Source organism: Podarcis filfolensis, assembly GCF_964270895.1.
Source record: "Podarcis filfolensis genome assembly, chromosome: 8".
NCBI classification, from domain to species: Eukaryota; Metazoa; Chordata; class Lepidosauria; order Squamata; family Lacertidae; genus Podarcis; species Podarcis filfolensis.
Genome location: NC_139611.1, coordinates 79,500,612 through 79,518,983, shown reverse-complemented (window position 1 = coordinate 79,518,983; position 18,372 = coordinate 79,500,612). Strand labels below are relative to the sequence as shown.

Sequence of the window (18,372 nt, the reverse complement as noted above, 5' to 3'; positions counted from 1 at the left end):
CTATATCTGGTTTCCATAGCGACCATTGATTGGCAGGCAGATTTTCAGGGCATCCGGGGTTATTATATGCAGCAGACTGCGCCGGTGACAGATCAGGCTTTGGGGGAAATTTCGCTCAGTGGGCAGGTCACGGAAAGGGAAATGCCAGAATAGGCTGAGCATCAAGACAGACTCTTCGCTTCATTTTCTTTCTTTTCTTCTTTTTGTTTCCCCAGCCTGAGGACGCCTGGGCTTGTCTGTTTTTTGGAGCATGTGATGTGGGACGGAGAGGGGAGTGAATGGGAACATACGCAATTCCACCCGCCACCCCCGCCATCTCCCACCCCATTTTCTTCTGCCCTAGATAGAAGGGAGGCTGACGGAGGAGGGAGGAAGGGGAAGATCCCAGAGACTGGCTGCATCAGTAGCCTGAGGGTGTTAATTCATCTCTCCCTAGCAACGGAGCATTGGGGGGGGGGGGAAGGGAGGGAAGCCCCTCTTCCGGTAGGAGGGGAGGGGGAGGAGGGGGAGGAGCTGCGTGGGTGGAGAAGGGGACAGGTGGCTTGGGCATTTGGCTATTTCTGGAGAGAGACAGAGGCGCCATAGCAACAACACACACACACACACACACACACACACTCAAATTTAATGCACAAAATCCATACATGCAACCTCATATTCAGCTTTCTCATAGGACTTGGGTTATCACCCCCACCTCTTAGAATCATAGAGTTGGAAGGGGAACCCCAAAGGTCATCTAGTCCAACCCTTGCAATGTAGAAATCTCAACTAAAGCATCCGTGACAGATGGCCATCCAACCTCTGCTGGAAAACCCCCAAGGAAGGAGAACCACACACCTTCTGAGGGAGTCCTTGCCCCTGACAAACAGCTCTGAATTCTTGTACCTTGAAGTCATGGGTTCGGGTCCTGCCCTCCAGAACAGGAGAAAGCAAGCTTGCTCCATCCTCTGTGTGGCAGGCCTCGAAACATTTGATGATATCTTTTCTCAGTCTTCTCTTATCCAGGATAATAATAATAATAATAATAATAATAATAATAATAACAATACATTTTATTTATACCCCGCCCTCCCCAGCCAAGACCAGGCTCAGGGCGGCTAACACCAGGTATAAAAACAATTGATTAAAATCCAACTTTAAAAAAAAGATTAAAATACAACATTAAAATACAGCCTCATTTCAGTAGAAACTCAAATCAAAAACTTTTGGGGGATGAAAACGTCCAATCTTCACCAAGGCCAACTATCCAGACTGGTCCTACGTGGGCCAGAAAAAAGCCAGGGAAGTCCCCAAATAGGAGTTCCATCACAGAAGGAGAAAGGAGAAAGGAAAGACCCACTTCCCTCGACTATTCCTCCCAAGGCTTTGATCATCTTGGTCTCCCTCCTCTGCACTTGTTCCAGCTTGTCAATATGCTTCTTAAATTGTGATGCCCAGAAATGGACATGGTATTCCAGGTGTGGTCTGATCAAGGCGGAATAGAGTGGTACTATTACTTCCTTTGAAGTAGACTTCTTTTGATGCAGCCTAGAATAGCATTAGGGACGCGGGTGGTGGCACTGTGGGTTAAACAACAGGGCCTAGGACTCGCCGATCAGAAGGTCAGCGGTTCAAATCCCCGCAACGGGGTGAGCTCCTGCCCTGCCCACCTAGCAGTTCAAAAGCACACCAAAAAGGGCAAGTAGATAAATAGGTACCGCTCTGGCAGGAAGGTAAACGGTGTTTCCGTGCGCTGCTCTGGTTCGCCAGAAGCGGCTTAGTCATGCTGGCCACATGACCAGGAAGCTGTAAGCCGGCTCCCTCGGCCAATAAAGCGAGATGAGCGCCGCAACCCCAGAGTCGGCCACGACTGGACCTAATGGTCAGGGGTCCCTTTACCTTTACCTTTAGGATAGCATTAGCTCTTTTTGCTGCTGCGTCACACCGTGGACTCATGTCAAGCTTGTGGTCTACTAAGATCCTTCTCACACATATACCTTGGACTCTAAATACGTTTCTGCCCTTGATCCAAAGAGTTCCTGCAAACCCCCTTCCACCATGACCCCGCCCCCCATTGTGCTCACCTTCATTCTACCAACTATTTCTTGCTGGTTTTTTTTTTAGTAAAAAGTGAATACCAATACTTCTTGCTCCATAAACAGTTAAGCAAAAATATTTGCCATATTGGGCATATCAGGAAGAAAATATGGACCCTGGGGTCTAAGATTGCCAACTGCTATTAGTTTATTGATATTCTAACATTAGGGACGCGGGTGGCGCTGTGGGTTAAAACCACAGAGCCTAGGACTTGCTGATCAGAAGGTCAGCGGTTCGAATCCCTGTGATGGGGTGAGCTCCCATTGTTCGGTCCCTGCTCCTGCCCACCTAGCAGTTCGAAAGCACATCAAAGTGCAAGTAGATAAATAGGTACTGCTCCAGTGGGAAGGTAAACGGCATAGTCATGCTGGCTACATGACCCGGAAGCTGTACGCCGGCTCCCTCGGCCAATAAAGCGAGATGAGCGCCACAACCCCAGAGTCGACCACGACTGGACCTAATGGTCAGGGGTCCCTTTACCTTTACCCTTCATTCTAACATTCTGAAAGTTTTTAATTATTGTTTTAATTTTTCTTATTGGTAACTATATTGCTTTTTTCTTTTTTAAAATAATCTGCGTTGAGGTGTGTGTGTGTTTTGGATTTAAAATTCTTATTTTATTGTATACATTTTATGAAATAAAATGAAATAAAAGTTGACCCAAAGAGGAAAAACCAGACATGGTCTTGTGCCCTTGATGATATAGAAATCAGCTGGGGAAGCTCTCCCCCCCCCCCACAGCACAGGAGAGGTCAAGCATCTTCTGATGATATCGAACATGGGTAGGCAAACTAAAGCCCGTGGGCCGGATCTGGCCCAATCGCCTTCTAAATCCGGCTTGCGGATGGTCCAGGAATCAGCATGTTTTTACGTGAGTAGAACGTGTGCTTTTATTTAAAATGCATCTCTGGGTTATTTGTGGGGCATAGAAATTAGTTCATGATTTCTTTTCAAAATATAGTCCGGCCCCCCACAAGGTCTGAGGGATAGTGGACCGGCCCCCTGCTGAAAAAGTTTTCTGACCCCTGATATAGAATCATAGAGTGGAAAGGGAACTCCCAAGCACAGCTGCCAACTTTTCCCTTTTCTTGCGAGGAATCCTATTCGGAATAAGGGAATTTCCCTTTTGAAAAAAGGGGAACGTTGACAGCTATGCTCCCGAGGGTCATCTAGTCCAACCCGCTGCAATGCAGGAATCTCAACTAAAGCTTTCCTGACAGATGACTGTTGAAGGCACAGCTGCAGAGAGAGGCTGGCTGAAGGAGTTGCCAAACCCATCTAAGCGATGGGGAGACGATGCAAATGAAAGTCTAATTCTTAGTGCAACCTCTCCCTCCTCCTGTAAGGACACCATCAGATGGAGATATACCCCTGTCCCTTTCCAGCGGGGAAGCTTCATAACTCCCGGGGCTCAACGTGCCGAAGGGGAGTGATGCCTAGTGGTTAGAGCACACAGAATTTTTTACCCCCCCCTCTCTCTCTCGCGAAGGAGCCTGGGCTCTTAGACCGAGACGCCCTTTCACCTTCCTCCCCGCCGTCTTTTCTCTGTCCTTCCCTACGCCTCTCTCTCCCCCCTCCCGGACAGCTGTCTCATCCGTTCCCGCACGTGTCCCGTCTTGTCCAGAGAGGAGGCTCCGGTTACATAAGCCTCATATCGGACGCCTCGCTTTTTCCATCTCATGCCAAGACCTGGGGGGGGGGGGGGGGAGGAAGACGCAGACAGACAGGCAGCTGGTATATGGGGAAGAGGCGTGGGGGGGCACACAGCTCCGACCTCCCGCCCGCCCCCACCTCCTGCTGCTGCATTGTAAGATATACCATTACATCCTCTGCAATTTTAAACCATGTATTAATTGGCATGGGGGGGGGTGGAATCACACGCTCGGGGTGTGGTTTGCCGGGGAGGGAGGGGGAACGCATTGTCCCCCCCACCCCACCATCTCCACCACTTAACCGCTGGGGCTCGTGGGTGGTGCGACTTGTGAATTCTGTTAGAGATTTTTTTTGGGGGGGGACACCCCCTTAAACCCTAGGAATTAATAAAGAATCCACCTGCAGCCTGGTGCAAAAATATTACAGGAGGGGGGAGGTTGCGGCTTTCCTCACCCCTCTGGGGACTTTATAACGGGTCTAGAGCCCAAGTTTCTAGTTCTCTTTGTCCTTCCCTCTTCCCCCTCCCGAGTCAGGAGCTCTGCATAGGGACGTTCAAATCCTGTGATTCAGCTAAAAGTAGCATAAATGCTGACTCCGATTAATAGATAGATCTGTCCCTGCGCAGCAGCTCCCAAGCGATCTCGGCCCTGGACCCTCGCCCCCTCAGGATCCATCAGCACGTCTGGCGCCCGCACCCATGATCTCCACGTGTCGGGGTGCTCATCATCGCCCCCAAAACGAATTAGGACCGTCGCTCCTCCAATACGGTTAGCACCCCCTCTTTCTCTCCTCCGCCCGCCCCACCCTTCCGCAACTCCTCCCTTTGTGTGGGGCGAGGGAAGGGGATCTTGCTGCCTCGGTTCCGCAGTAGAACCACTTTCGTTCTGCCCCGTTTGGTTGCATGAGATGGAAACCCCGCGATGGAAGCGCAGGAAAAAGAGGGCGCGCACTTCGACTCGAGGTTGCCCCCGCGTGTTCGCCGTGAGGATTACGTCGGTTCCTTCAAAGAGAGTTGCGGTTTCCTTCTGGGGTCGTCTCCCCTCCCACGCCTCTGTTGTTGTTGTTTAGTCGTTTAGTCGTGTCCGACTCTTCGTGACCCCATGGACCAGAGCACGCCAGGCACTTCTGTCTTCCACTGCCTCCCGCAGTTTAGTCAGACTCATGTTTGTAGCTTCGAAGACACTATCCAACCATCTCGTCCTCTGTCGTCCCCTTCTCCTTGTGCCCTCCATCTTTCCCAACATCAGGGTCTTTTCCAGGGAGTCTTCTCTTCTCATTAGGTGGCCAAAGTATTGGAGCCTCAGCTTCACGATCTGTCCTTCCAGTGAGCACTCAGGGCTGATTTCCTTAAGAATGGATAGGTTTGATCTTCTTGCAGTCCATGGGACTCTCGAGAGTCTCCTCCAGCACCATAATTCAAAAGCATCAATTCTTCGACGATCAGCCTTCTTTATGGTCCAGCTCTCACTTCCATACATCACTACTGGGAAAACCATAGCTTTTACTATACGGACCTTTGTTGGCAAGGTGATGTCTCTACTTTTTAAGATGCTGTCTAGGTTGGCCATTGCTTTCCTCCCAAGAAGCAGGCGTCTCTTAATTTCGTGGCTGCTGTCACCATCTGCAGTGATCATGGAACCCAAGAAAGTAAAATCTCTCACTGCCTCCATTTCTTCTCCTTCTATTTGCCAGGAGGTGATGGGACCAGTGGCCATGATCTTCGTTTTTTTGATGTTGAGCTTCAGACCATATTTTGTGCTCTCCTCTTTTACCCTCAATAAAAGGTTCTTTAATTCCTCCTCACTTTCTGCCATCAAGGTTGTGTCATCTGCATATCTGAGGTTGTTGATATTTCTTCCAGCAATCTTAATTCCGGCTAGGGATTCATCCAGCCCAGCCTTTCGCATGATGAATTCTGCATATAAGTTAAATAACCAGGGGGACAATATACAGCCTTGTCGTACTCCTTTCCCAATTTTGAACCAATCAGTTGTTCCATATCCAGTTCTAACTGTAGCTTCTTGTCCCACATAGAGATTTCTCAGGAGACAGATGAGGTGATCAGGCACTCCCATTTCTTTAAGAACTTGCCATAGTTTGCTGTGGTCAACACAGTCAAAGGCTTTTGCATAGTCAATGAAACAGAAGTAGATGTCTTTCTGGAACTCTCTGGCTTTCTCCATAATCCAGCGCATGTTTGCAATTTGGTCTCTGGTTCCTCTGCCTCTTCTAAATCCAGCTTGCACTTCTGGGAGTTCTCGGTCCACATACTGCTTGAGCCTTCCTTGTAGAATTTTAAGCATAACCTTGCTAGCGTGTGAAATGAGTGCAATTGTGCGGTAGTTGGAGCATTCTTTAGCACTGCCCTTCTTTGGGATTGGGATGTAGACTGATCTTCTCCAATCCTCTGGCCACTGCTGAGTTTTCCAAACTTGCTGGCATATTGAGTGTAGCACCTTAACAGCATCATCTTTTAAAATTTTAAATAGTTCAGCTGGGATACCATCACTTCCACTGGCCTTGTTATTTGCAGTGCTTTCTAAGGCCCATTTGACTTCACTCTCCAGGATGTCTGGCTCAAGGTCAGCAACCCCACTACCTGGGGTGTACGAGGCATCCATTTCTTTCTGGTATAATTCCTCTGTGTATTCTTGCCACCTCTTCTTGATGTCTTCTGCTTCTGTTAGGTCCTTACCACTTTTGTGCTTTATTATGGCAATCTTTGAACGAAATGTTCCTTTCATATCTCCAATTTTCTTGAACAGATCTCTGGTTCTTCCCATTCTGTTGTTTTCCTCTATTTCTTTGCATTGCTCGTTTAAGAAGGCCTTCTTATCTCTCCTTGCTATTTTTTGGAAATCTGCATTCAATTTCCTGTATCTTTCTCTATCTCCCTCGCATTTTGCTTGCCCTCTCTCCCCCGCTATTTGTAAGGCCTCATTGGACAGCCACTTTGCTTTCTTGCATTTCCTTTTCATTGGGATGGTTTTCGTTGCTGCCTCCTGTATAATGTTGCGAGCCTCCATCCATAGTTCTTCAGGCACTCTGTCTAGCAAATCTAAATCCTTAAACCTGTTCCTCACTTCCACTGTGTATTCATAAGGGATTTGATTTAGATTGTATCTTACCGGCCCAGTGGTTTTTCCTACTTTCTTCAGTTTAAGCTTGAATTTTGCTATAAGAAGCTGATGATCCGAGCCACAGTCAGCTCCAGGTCTTGTTTTTGCTGACTGTATTGAGCTTCTCCATCTTTGGCTGCAGAGAATATAATCAATCTGATTTCGATGCTGCCCATCTGGTGATGTCCACGTGTAGAGTCGTCTCTTGTGTTGTTGGAAAAGCGTGTTTGTGATGACCAGCTTGTTCTCTTGACAGAACTCTATTAGCCTTTGCCCTGCTTCATTTTGCTCTCCAAGGCCAAACTTGCCCGTTGTTCCTTTTATCTCTTGATTCCCTACTTTAGCATTCCAATCCCCTATAATGAGAAGAACATCCTTCTTTGGTGTTGCTTCTATAAGGTGTTGTAAGTCTTCATAGAATTGGTCAATTTCAGTTTCTTCAGCACCAGTAGTTGGTGCATAAACTTGGATTACTGTTATGTTAAAAGGTCTGCCTTGGATTCGTATCGAGATCATTCTATCATTTTTGAGATTGCATCCCAGTACAGCTTTCGCCACTCTTTTGTTGACTATGAGGGCCACTCCATTTCTTTTCCGGGTTTCTTGCCCACAGTAGTAGATATGATGGTCATCCGAACTGAATTCGTCCATTCCTGTCCATTTTAGTTCACTGATGCCCAGGATGTCAATATTTATTCTTGCCATCTCATTTTTGACCACATCCAACTTACCCAGGTTCATGGTTCTTACATTCCAGGTTCCTATGCAATATTTTTCTTTACAGCATTGGACTTTCCTTTCGCTTCCAGGCATATCCGCAACTGAACGTCCTTTCGGCTTTAGCCCAGCCGCTTCATCAGCTCTGGATCTACTTGTACTTGTCCTCCGCTCTTCCCCAGTAGCATGTTGGACGCCTTCCGACCTGAGGGGCTCATCTTCCAGCGTCATAACTTTTATATGCCTGTTGTCTTTGTCCATGGAGTTTTCTTGGCAGGGATACTGGAGTGGCTTGCCAGTTCCTCCTCCAGGTGGATCACGTTTGGTCAAAACTCTCCACTATGACCTGTTCATCTTGGGTGCCCTGCTCGGCATAGTTCATAGCTTCTCTGAGTTCTTCAAGCCCCTTCGCCACGGCAAGGCAGTGATCCATGAAGGGGCCCACGCCTCTGAGGGATTATTAAATACAATGTCCGGGGAAGCGCTTCTCCTTCTGCGCGCTAGTGCCACAGGTGTACCTAGGCTCCCTTGAACCTTCGGCAAGGAGCTGTATCGGCGCCCTCCCCCGCCCAGTCCTTGCACCCTTGGCAAGCAGTGGCAAGGAGTTCCGTCGGCGCACCCAGAGGAGTCTGCACGCCTCGCCCAGCGGAGAAATGGCCCAGGAATGTGCCGAAGGGCAGACTGGGCTCCTAGCCACTCCGAATCAGGGTGGGGAGATGTGATTCAGATCGGTTCTGGGAGAAAGGTGGGATATTAATTAGTATTCATAATAATATTTTCCAGAGAGGGGTAGTTGTGTTCCTCTCTTGTAGCAAAAACAGCAAAGCACCCCGACACACCCACGTACACACATCACAAGAATGGCATTTAAAAGTGTCTGAACATCTGCAAATATCAAGGATTTACCCCAAAGTTAACATGACCAACAATTTCTAACCAGAAAGAAAGCGCCACAGGACAAGCCCTGTCACCCATGTCCCCTCAAAAGGCGTAATCAGCATTACATCAACATTTTAACATATGCCTTTTATAAGTCCCATTTGGATATCTATTTGGATCAGGGCCGGCCCAGCTATGAGACAAGGTCGCCTCAGGCAGCAGGATCCACAGGGGCAGCAGATCCCAACAGTGGCATAGCGTGAGTTGCCAGGGCCTGGGGCAAGACAACTATTGCACTCCCTAACCTGTGACAGCACCTGGGTGGGATTTGCCTCTTGAGAGAGATCCTGACAGAGGAGGAGAGATTGCTATTTTTTTCTTTGGAAATTTTGTGCCCCTAATAATTTTGTGCCCGAGGCAACTGCTCCTGTGCCCCCACCACATTGCACCACTGGATCCCAATGCAAATTTTATTCCCCACTTCCTCCTGACGAAGATTTCCCCTCACCTCTTCTTCCCTGGTGAGGGGGGGGGGCAGGAATGCCATTTTGCGGTTCACTGCAGGTGCCAAAATGTCTTGGGCTGGCCCTGATTTGGACAAATGAACTGCTTCTATTAATATATATAAGTCAGGACTGATGGGTTTTTAAAATTGCTAATGTGAGCTGATGCTGCTGCTTTCTTTTGGTTGTATTTGCATTATGAAAATAGCACTGAAAAGAAAGCGGCCTTTTGAGATCGATCCTGAAATTCCTATAGCCATCAGAACATTTGAATGACAAAGTCACAAGGGGGGGGGGGCGGGAACCCATGGCCAGTGTTTATCAGTAATAGCAACAATTAGGGAACCAACCTCAGAATTTTCGTGGGGGATAAAAAAGTTAATGGGCATTGCCATTCAAATGGTCTGTGTGACCGTGTCATGTGATTGATTATGCTGAACGGGGCTTATCTGCCCCCTTCCCCCGCAATATTTTATTCAAGTTGGCATCCCATGAAATTTCCCTCATTCTCTTAGAATGGCCATGGTGCCCACCTGATAGGTGCCAGAACTGAGTTCTGGAGAGTTCCAGCTGCGGAAAAAAGCCCTGGTTCAGCAGAAAGTGGAGATGATGGATGTCAGCATGTTTTAAACAATCCTTTTTTTTAATGTAACCGGCAGATGGAAAATTTGAAGTTTTCTTTTTGTATCTTTCTCTAATGTTTATTTTTCTTTTGTCTTTTTTATCTGTCTGTTTTCTCTGTTCTTACTGTCCCTTTCCTTCCACCTTCTTTCTTTGGCGTCCTAGGTTCAGGGCCTTTCTTAAAGTCCAGAGATTATATACAGTGGTACCTCAGGTTACATACGCTTCAGGTTACAGACTCCGCTAACCCAGAAATAGTACCTCAGGTTAAGAACTTTGCTTCAGGATGAGAACAGAAATCGTGCTCCGGCGGCGCGGCAGCAGCAGGAGGCCCCATTAGCTAAAGTGGTGCTTCAGGTTAAGAACAGTTTCAGGTTAAGTACGGACCTCCGGAACGAATTAAGTTCTTAACCTGAGGTACCGCTGTACTTTTGAAGGTGGTTGATGGGCGAGAGCCAGAGGAACGTCTGTCTCACAGGGTGAGAGGCTGAGAAATGAATTGAGAGATCTCAGGCAAGAGCAGGGGAGAGCTGCTTTCCTCTGTGGATGTGTTAAGGCAGAAGTCAGAAAACTTTTTCAGCAGGGGGCCGGTCCACTGTCCCTCAGACCTTGTGGGGGGCCGGACTATATTTTGAAGGGGGAAAACGAACAAATTCACAGAGATGCATTTTAAATAAAAGCACACATTCTACTCATGTAAAAACACCAGGCAGGCCCCACAAATAACCCAGAGATGCATTTTAAATAAAAGGACACATTCTACTCATGTAAAAACATGCTGATTCCTGGACCGTCTGTGGGCCGGATTTAGAAGGTGATTGGGCCACATCCGGCCCCCGGGCCTTAGGTTGCCTACCCATGTGCTAAGGGCTAAGAATTACTTTTAAGAGAGGACTCCATATTCTATTAGTTCGATTTGTATTTTTCTGCAGCTGCTATTTTGCTGTATTATGGGGGGGGTACTGATAAAAATCTCATTTAAAAAAGAAGAAGGTTTGAACAATGATGTTTGCATCAGTCTGCACACATATTAACATGATGGAAAATGTATGCCAGGAAAGGCTGGCCATATCATGAGGCAGAATGAGTCAGCACCCGCTGAGTAGGCACAGAGAGGATAAGGCCGTGTTTGCCTCCATGTGGTCTAGCCTACTGGCTCCTGGGTACAATTTTTCGTCAAAATTAAAATTCAATTGACAATCTGGCACGATTTAGTACACAGACCAGTTTATCTACTTGCGCTGGTGTGATTTCGAACTGCTAGGTTGGCAGGAACTGGGACAGAGCAACAGGCGCTCACCCTGACGTGGGGATTCGAACTGCTGACCTTACGATCAGCAAGTTCAAGAAGCTCAGCGGTTAGACCATAGCATCAAGCCATAACTAGATTAAAGAAGAGGATGCCACCTGGTGTTTAAAATGGGCACTGCAAGGCATTCCTCTAATGAAGGGTAAATACATGTCTGCTTGAGAAATTCCAGTGTGCAAAACATTGCAGAAATACAAGCAATGCTTTAACTTTTTTTTATACAGTTTCCCTTTTTCTCTCCCCCCTTCTTTCTCTTTGCTCCTGTTTCCTTTTAAGTTAGATTTTTAAAATATTTCTTTTATTCTGGTGTATTAGAAAAAAATACTTTGTATTGGGTATACATGTTTATATAGTTTTTGAGAAGTATTGATAAAAATTCAAAATGTTAAAATAAAAATGCATTTTCCATAAAAATAAATAAAAGTAAGCTGCTGATATACCACCACACTCAAGCATGCCTGAGAAGACAGAATGGACTATATGCAATTTGGAACAATCTAGATTTTTAAAAGCTGAGGTCAACCATATAGCAGGGATTAGTTTTAGACCCCAGCCCAATTGTTAGGTTCCAAATACCATAAGACCTAGAACACGGGTAGGCAAACTAAGGCCCGACGGCCGGATCCGGCCGAATCGCCTTCTAGCCTGCGGATGGTCCGGGAATCAGCGTGTTTTTACATGATTAGAATGTGTCCTTTTATTTAAAATGCATCTCTGGGTTATTTGTGGGGCATAGGAATTCATTATTTTCCCCCCAAAATATAGTCCAGCCCCCCTCAAGGTCTGAGGGACAGTGGACCGCCCCCCTGCTGAAAAAGTTTGCTGACCCCTGACCTAGAGCAAGAGGGACCTAGCTTTAAAATTATTATTAATAATAATTCCCCACCCAACAGCCCCAAAGCCCAGGAAGAGACCTTGGGCCAGCCGCTATTTCTCAGCATAGTCCAACTGATCTCACAGGGTTGCTGTGATGCTAAAAGCTCACAGACCAGATCCAGGTGCTCTTGGAGGAAACAGATTTTCTGGATCCATCTCCACTGGGGTTTCGGTGCGGTTTTGGCGCAGAAACTTCTTTGGTTTCCATGTATGATGACCTCTGTTAGGAGAGAGCTGGGGAAATGTGCCCCTGTTAATTCTCCTCAACCTCTCAACAGCTTTTGATACCGTCAACCATGGTATCCTTCTGGAGCGGCTGTCCAAGTTAGGGGTGTTTGTGGCACCACTTTGCGGTGGTTCCGGTCCTACCTGGGTGGACATTTCCAGAGGTTAATGCTGGGGGGGGGGTTGTTGGCCCTGTGGAGCCTTCAATGTGGGGTTCCTCAGAGTTCAATTTTATCCCCTATGCTGTGTAACATCTGCATGAAGCCACTGAACGGGGTAATTTTGGAGTACGTTGTCAGCAATATGCTGATGACACATATCTCTACTTCTCCTTTAAATCTGCAGGCGAGGCAGTGGATGTGGTGGACAATTGCCTTGCCTTGATAATGGACTGGATTACAGCCAATAAACTGAAGCTCAATCTAGATAAGACTCAGACACTGTTAGTGGGTGGCTGCCTAGACCGGATGGCTGGGAGATCACCTGCTCTTGATAGGGTTACACTTCCTCTGAAGGAGCAGGTTCGTAGCTTGGGGGTACTCCTGGATCCTTTGCTGTTGCTTGAGGCTCAGGTGGCCTCAGTGGCCCAGAGTGCCTTCCATCAGCTTCAGCTGGTGGCCCAGCTACGCCCCTATCTGGACAGGGACAGCCTAACTACTGTTGTCTATGCTCTGGTAACCTCGAGGTTAGATTACTGCAATTCGTTAAACATAGGGCTGCCTCTGAAGTTGGTTCGGAAATGCCGACAGGTTCAGAATTCAGCGTCCAGGTTGCTCGCCGGGGCAAGATGGTTTGAGCATATGACACTGATCCTGGCTCTGGAAACTAAGCCTCCTGGTGTTGTCTGAGAGAAAATGAAAGCTTTGAGATGAAACCAAGCTGAGATCTAAAGCCAGGCTCTGCCAGCTCCACAGCTCAAGCCTTTCATACTAGCCTATGTGAATCCACAAGCCACTTCATGTTTACCTTTAAAGTGTGAGTTAAACCCTACATTTTGTGTACGTGGGAAGAAAACGAAGACACCACCAAATATTGCACCCTGCATACGTTTCCTCATGGAAAGAAATCATATATTTATTTACGTTCTCTCCAATGTAAGACAGGAGGTTGTCTTGTGTAGAAGCCTTTTAAAACTGCAGAACAACATGGTTAATGGCTGTGCCAATCAATAATAAGTGTCAATCCATAAAAATGTCCCTCTCCGTTGTAAAAAGAAGAAAGAAATGGGAGCTGGCATGCTGACTAAAATCAATGGTTTGAAATGGAGGCTTTCGTCTTGTTGATTAAAATTACCTCGGACAGGATGTTTTGTTCGAAAGCCCTCCGAAATGCTGAGGCTTCCCTGTAATCAGATTTTGGACATTCTCTCATGACACAATCCTAAACCACACAGATCATTTCATGGCAGGCTGCGTACGTGTTGCATCGAGCCCTGGCTAGCAGCGAGGTTTTAACAGGCCGCTTCTATAGCGTCCTGGACTTGCAGCAGTGAGGTCTCCAGACACCGACTAACTGAGCCCAAGCGCTGGCACTGAATATCCACAAACACTCCGGGTGCTCAAAGAACAAAGCTCTAGGAATGTTTCCCGTTTCTGTGGGAGAAGGAAAAATATGTTTGGCAAGGTCCCTGCTGACAAGACCAACTTCCTGAGGCTAGCCAAAGGCTAAGGAAAGAAACTTGGGAAGAGATATGCGACAGAGTAGCCAGAGGAAAGATGCTGAGTAAGTCTGGAAATTAGGATTTTGAGGGATGGATGTCTGGAAGAGGAAGAAGTGAATTGGAAGGAGGGGCAGGGAGGACAAGGAGCTGAGGCAAAGAGGAAATATCGGGAGGGGAATCTGTAGAAATATTCCTGTGCCAAAGGTCAGAGAGACATATCACAGGGTCAAGGGGAAACAGGAGTGTGAAGGAACTGGGCAAATAGGTTCAAGAACAAGGGCTGGTAAACAGAGAGCTGAAGAGAAGACTGTAACTCCCATCAGCACCATCTGGTTTGGCCCATGGTCAGGGATGATGGGAGTTGAAGTCCAAAACGTCTGGGAGTCACCATGAAGGGAAATGCTGGCATATTTTATGTTGGGCATATCGTCCGGCCGCCACACACAGAACAGAAGCTTTAAAACCACTGTATTTGAATCTGTTTTGCCTTCATCAGAAAACCAAAACATCATCAATTTATCTCAATACACTTTGTATGAGAACTTTCATGTGATCTCTCTCTCTCTCTCTCTCTCTCTCTCTCTCTCTCTCTATATATATAAGAACTTAGAGGTTTCCTGCACAGGGATGTAATTAGTCTCTTTTTGATTAGCATTGCAACCCTGTACATGTCAATTGAAAAGTAATTCTCCACTGAGGATCAATCAGATAATCACCAGAAGTATTACTCAAAGCTCAACCTTATAATTTATGGAATCTAATGTACGAATGGGGGTAAAAAAAATACCCAGCAATGCATTACAATTGAACATTTGCTGTCCTTTAGCGGTACCTTGAAATCAGCTGCCCGAGGTGGTATCCTTTCTCCAGCCTGCCTAAGAGCAGGGCCGGCTCCATCTGAAATACCTGTAATGTGTTTGTACCAATTTCCTCTCCCTTTCTTCTTATTTTAAAACACATTTTGTTACAATTGTTCTATGGATCAGAGAAAAGGGGTACACTCTGCAGTTAATTTCTGTGAGTATGATGAAACGATTCTGATTTTGAATGATTGTGCATTATTTAATCTCCCCCTAGGAAGATGTTTGAAGCACATTAAAAAAACCCGAAAGACCATTTTGTCAATAAAGTTTTGTGCATCCTTCGCCTTTGCTTTCTTGGCTTCATTTCACAAGCTGCCGTTTCAAGCAAGCAGGGCTTAAAGGTAAAGGACCCCTGACAGTTAAATCCCGTCACAGACGACTCTGGGGTTGCAGCACTCATCTCGCTTTACAGGCCGAGGGAGCTGGCGTTTGTCCGCAGACAGTTTTTCTGGGTCATGTGGCCAGCATGACTAAGCTGCTTCTGGCGACCCAGAGCAGCGCACGGAAACGCTGTTTACCTTCCCGCGAGAGCAGTACCTATTTATCTACTTGCCCTTTTTGGTGTGCTTTCAAACTGCTAGGTTGGCAGGAACTGGGACCGAGCAACGGGAGCTCACTCCATCGCAGGGATTCGAACCGCCTACCTTCTGACTGGCAAGCCCAAGAGGCTCAGTGTTTTAGACCACAGTGCCACCCGCGTCCCAAGCAGGGCTTAGGGAAGGAAAAATGATGGATTATGTGTGGCGATGTTTGCAGATGTCCACACACTGGGTACCCCCCTCCCGCCACGGACGTGTACCTGGGTGCCCCCACCATTAGCACAAAGTAATAATTCTCTCCCATCACTCACATAAAAGAATCAAGTATTTTCACGTTTATTTGTCTTTTGGGGTTGCCACTAAAGTCTCCGGTTTTTGGCTTCTATAGAAATTTCTCCAAAAAGAAAAAGAAAAAATCTTTTTTTAAAGAATGAAACAAAAATTAAAAAAAGACAGACAAGACGTCATGGGGAGGGGCCCCCACAGACCAAATCCTCGCTCCCCACTCTCTTCTGCTTCCAGGGTCCTGTGCGGTTCACTTCCCCCCACCCCCACCCCAAAAGCTGGGTTGGTTCATTACCTCTGTCGGGGTCTTTATCTTCCCACTTGCCCCCCTTTTTTTTAGTTCTTGGTCCTGTATTACTTCAGGTTGGTTTGTTAAAAGCGTGGAACCCGGTAGGCCCCGCGACTCCTCAGAAGGCGGCTTAGTTGACCCTGAGTTCAGTCTCCATCGCCACTGTACAGTTTGCTTGCACGCAACCCACCTCCTTGCCCGCCTTGCGGCAGGTTTAGGTTTGCACGCCGCTAACTGGACCTTCCGGCCAGGGGTCCCGGCCTTCCCCCCACCCCCACCCCGGAAAAAGAAGGCGAACTGTCCCTTTGCCCTGCAAATAGCTGGAGGTATTCATTTCCCAGCAGGCACGTGGCGGGGGCAGTGTGGGATCCCGAACCCCTTTTGGCACCTCTGCTTAAGCAAACTCCCTCCACAGGGCGAAGGCATGGGGGGGAACAGCACAAAAAGGGGGGGCTGTGGTTGCAGCTGCACTGTGGAAGGGGTAGGAGGAGCTGGAGGGGGGCAAGGCCGACAGGGGTGGGGTGGGGTCTGTGTCTGTGGATATTGGTTTTCGTATCCCTTTCCCTCATAGTAAGAGGCTCAGGAAACTGTCTTTCTGCAGCGTCAGAAACAAGCTGCCACAGATCTAATCACCACAACGGCGAGGTTCAACTGGGGCGGGGGGGGCATGTATGTCTCTTTCCCACGAGAAGTGGGGATTAGAAAAGGACTCGCTCTCTCTCTCTCCCCCTTGGATTTTGAGAAGAGCTGTGGCCTTCTTTTTTGGCGGGGAGGCAGGAGGGCCGCAAAGATATCCACACACTACCCCTAGGGCAAGGGATTATGCGCCAGGGTGTGCGCGGGGAAGTCCCCTCAGGCCTGGGTCCCCCAAATCAGGGCATACGCATAGCGTACATGTCTTAAGAGCAGGCGCCTCCGCACGAGAGCGAAGGCAGGGCCGAGGTGGGGCAGGGGGCCAATAAGCACGTGGGGAGGGCGTCACTCCTGCCCGCTGAGTTCGCGGGGGGCTCCCCGGTGCGGAGTGCCCTCCTCAGAAGGCGGGGGCCCCCGAGGCGGTGGGGGGGCTCCCCGAAGAGTCTGGATGCGCCGGCACTCGTGGCAGATCCGGACGTGGGTGCAAGGCCGGGGGGTCTCCTCCAGGAGGCGCTGCGGCCCCGGCTCAGACACCAGAGTCCCCGAGTAGAGCTTGCCGTTGCTGAGGCGCATCTCTCGGACGGAGCGCAGCGACAGGGCGCCTCGGGTGGTGTAGTGGCGCCGGCGCCGGCGGGAGCGGGTCGGCTTGCGGCAAGAAACGGCGTGGCGCAGCTCTCGCAGCATCTCCTGGCACACCGAGATCTGTCGCAAAGGAAGGAGCAAGCAGTGAGGAGGTGGGCGTCACCCTAAGCATACCTCCAACATTCCTCGGGTGAAAATAGGGGGGAAACCCCATTTTTCTGCATGCCCCTGTTTCCCCGGCCATATATACTTGTGTGGTGGCAGTGGCTGAGACTGAGAAGCCAATAGCCATGTTAAACTTTGCACAATACCGCAGAGAGCACCCAGTGTAATGTTGCTACATTAGGCGGCTTGGGGCATTGTGGGTAATTTAACACAGCGGGTAGCATTTCAGGACCAGCCCCTGCGCACTTGTGGGGCACCAATGGAGGAAGGCATGCTTCTTTGGCCCTTCTGGCGTCTCATTTCACGGCTACCCTGCCCCTCTATTTGCACCCTGACCAGGGTTTCCAAGCAGCAAGTATTTTATTGATCCAGCCCATCAGTAAACGGGGCCTAAAAAGTTGATAAACTTTGTATTTTGCCCTATGAGATTCTACCTCAACCCTGTTCCTCAGTTTTCAGATGCTTGCAGGTTCCGCTGCGACTTGATCGTCCTACACTTACCCAGAAAAAAACAGTATTTTTGAAATGAAAGTGTTGCTGGCAAACCCAGCCTCCAAATCATTGAGATACAATCCTCTTGGATTCTCACGACACAAACAAAAATATGAGCACAGACTACCTTAAAATCACAAGAGGTTTTTTTAATTTAAAAAAGTCAATGCTGAAAGAGAGAACAAAGATCCACCTTTGCACTTAGAATGCACCAGAGAAACTTACAGGGCAAGGTATTGACCTCTGACCCCTGTGGGATTCCCCAGCATCTAGTAACCATAGATAGACTGCCTCTGAACACGGGGGTTTGTCTTTGAACTATGATGAATAGAGATGTGGGGAAATTTCAGCGGGAACAGAAGTGGCCACAGTTCATTTATTTGTCTTGTGTTTAGAACGGAACTCAATCCACCAAATAGATCAGTATTCACTTGTTGCTGCTGCTTTCAGTCTCAAAATGATACCTAATTCATTGTCCACCGCAACTTCCTTTGCAGTGACATGAATGGGATGGAAAAATGAAGCGACAACATAATTTACGTAATTAATTACCTAAGTTACGTAGTTCCATCACAGCAGACAGAGAGACAAATAACATAGTTTTCAAGGCGAACTGCAGCGGAATGGAAGCAATGTTTATGCGAGGAACAGAGGGCAATACAGAAAATTATGCCTTCTGATTAATAACGTTTGATAGACCTAGTCTGGGTTCATTTAATCCTTTAAAGATATAATTTCTTCAGAAACTGGGTAGTGTTTTCCCTAAGTACTACTGCTTGAATAAATCCAACCTGTCCTGCTGGAATAAATTCTTCTGAGCCTACTGCCAGTTGGTTTCAATGAAACATAATCACTTAGTGCCATTCCAGACATAGCAGCCATCTTG

At 47.9% G+C, this 18,372-nt stretch overlaps 2 protein-coding genes across 2 annotated transcripts in view; one reads left to right on the top strand and one right to left on the bottom strand.

The window, feature by feature from the left end:
* The window catches only part of LOC310768641 (zinc finger protein 574-like), a 290,700-nt gene continuing 272,328 nt past the window's right edge, over positions 1–18,372 (top strand). Inside the window, exon 1 of the mRNA XM_083627172.1 lies at positions 1–5. The gene's annotated coding sequence lies outside the window, so the exon portion shown is untranslated. The remainder of the gene's footprint in view (positions 6–18,372) is intronic.
* Positions 15,355–18,372, bottom strand: part of GRIK5 (glutamate ionotropic receptor kainate type subunit 5) — a 92,856-nt gene continuing 89,838 nt past the window's right edge. The window contains exon 20 of the mRNA XM_083626920.1: positions 15,355–16,949. Within this exon, the coding sequence (XP_083483046.1) occupies positions 16,593–16,949 (357 nt within the window). The 3' untranslated portion in view covers positions 15,355–16,592. The remainder of the gene's footprint in view (positions 16,950–18,372) is intronic.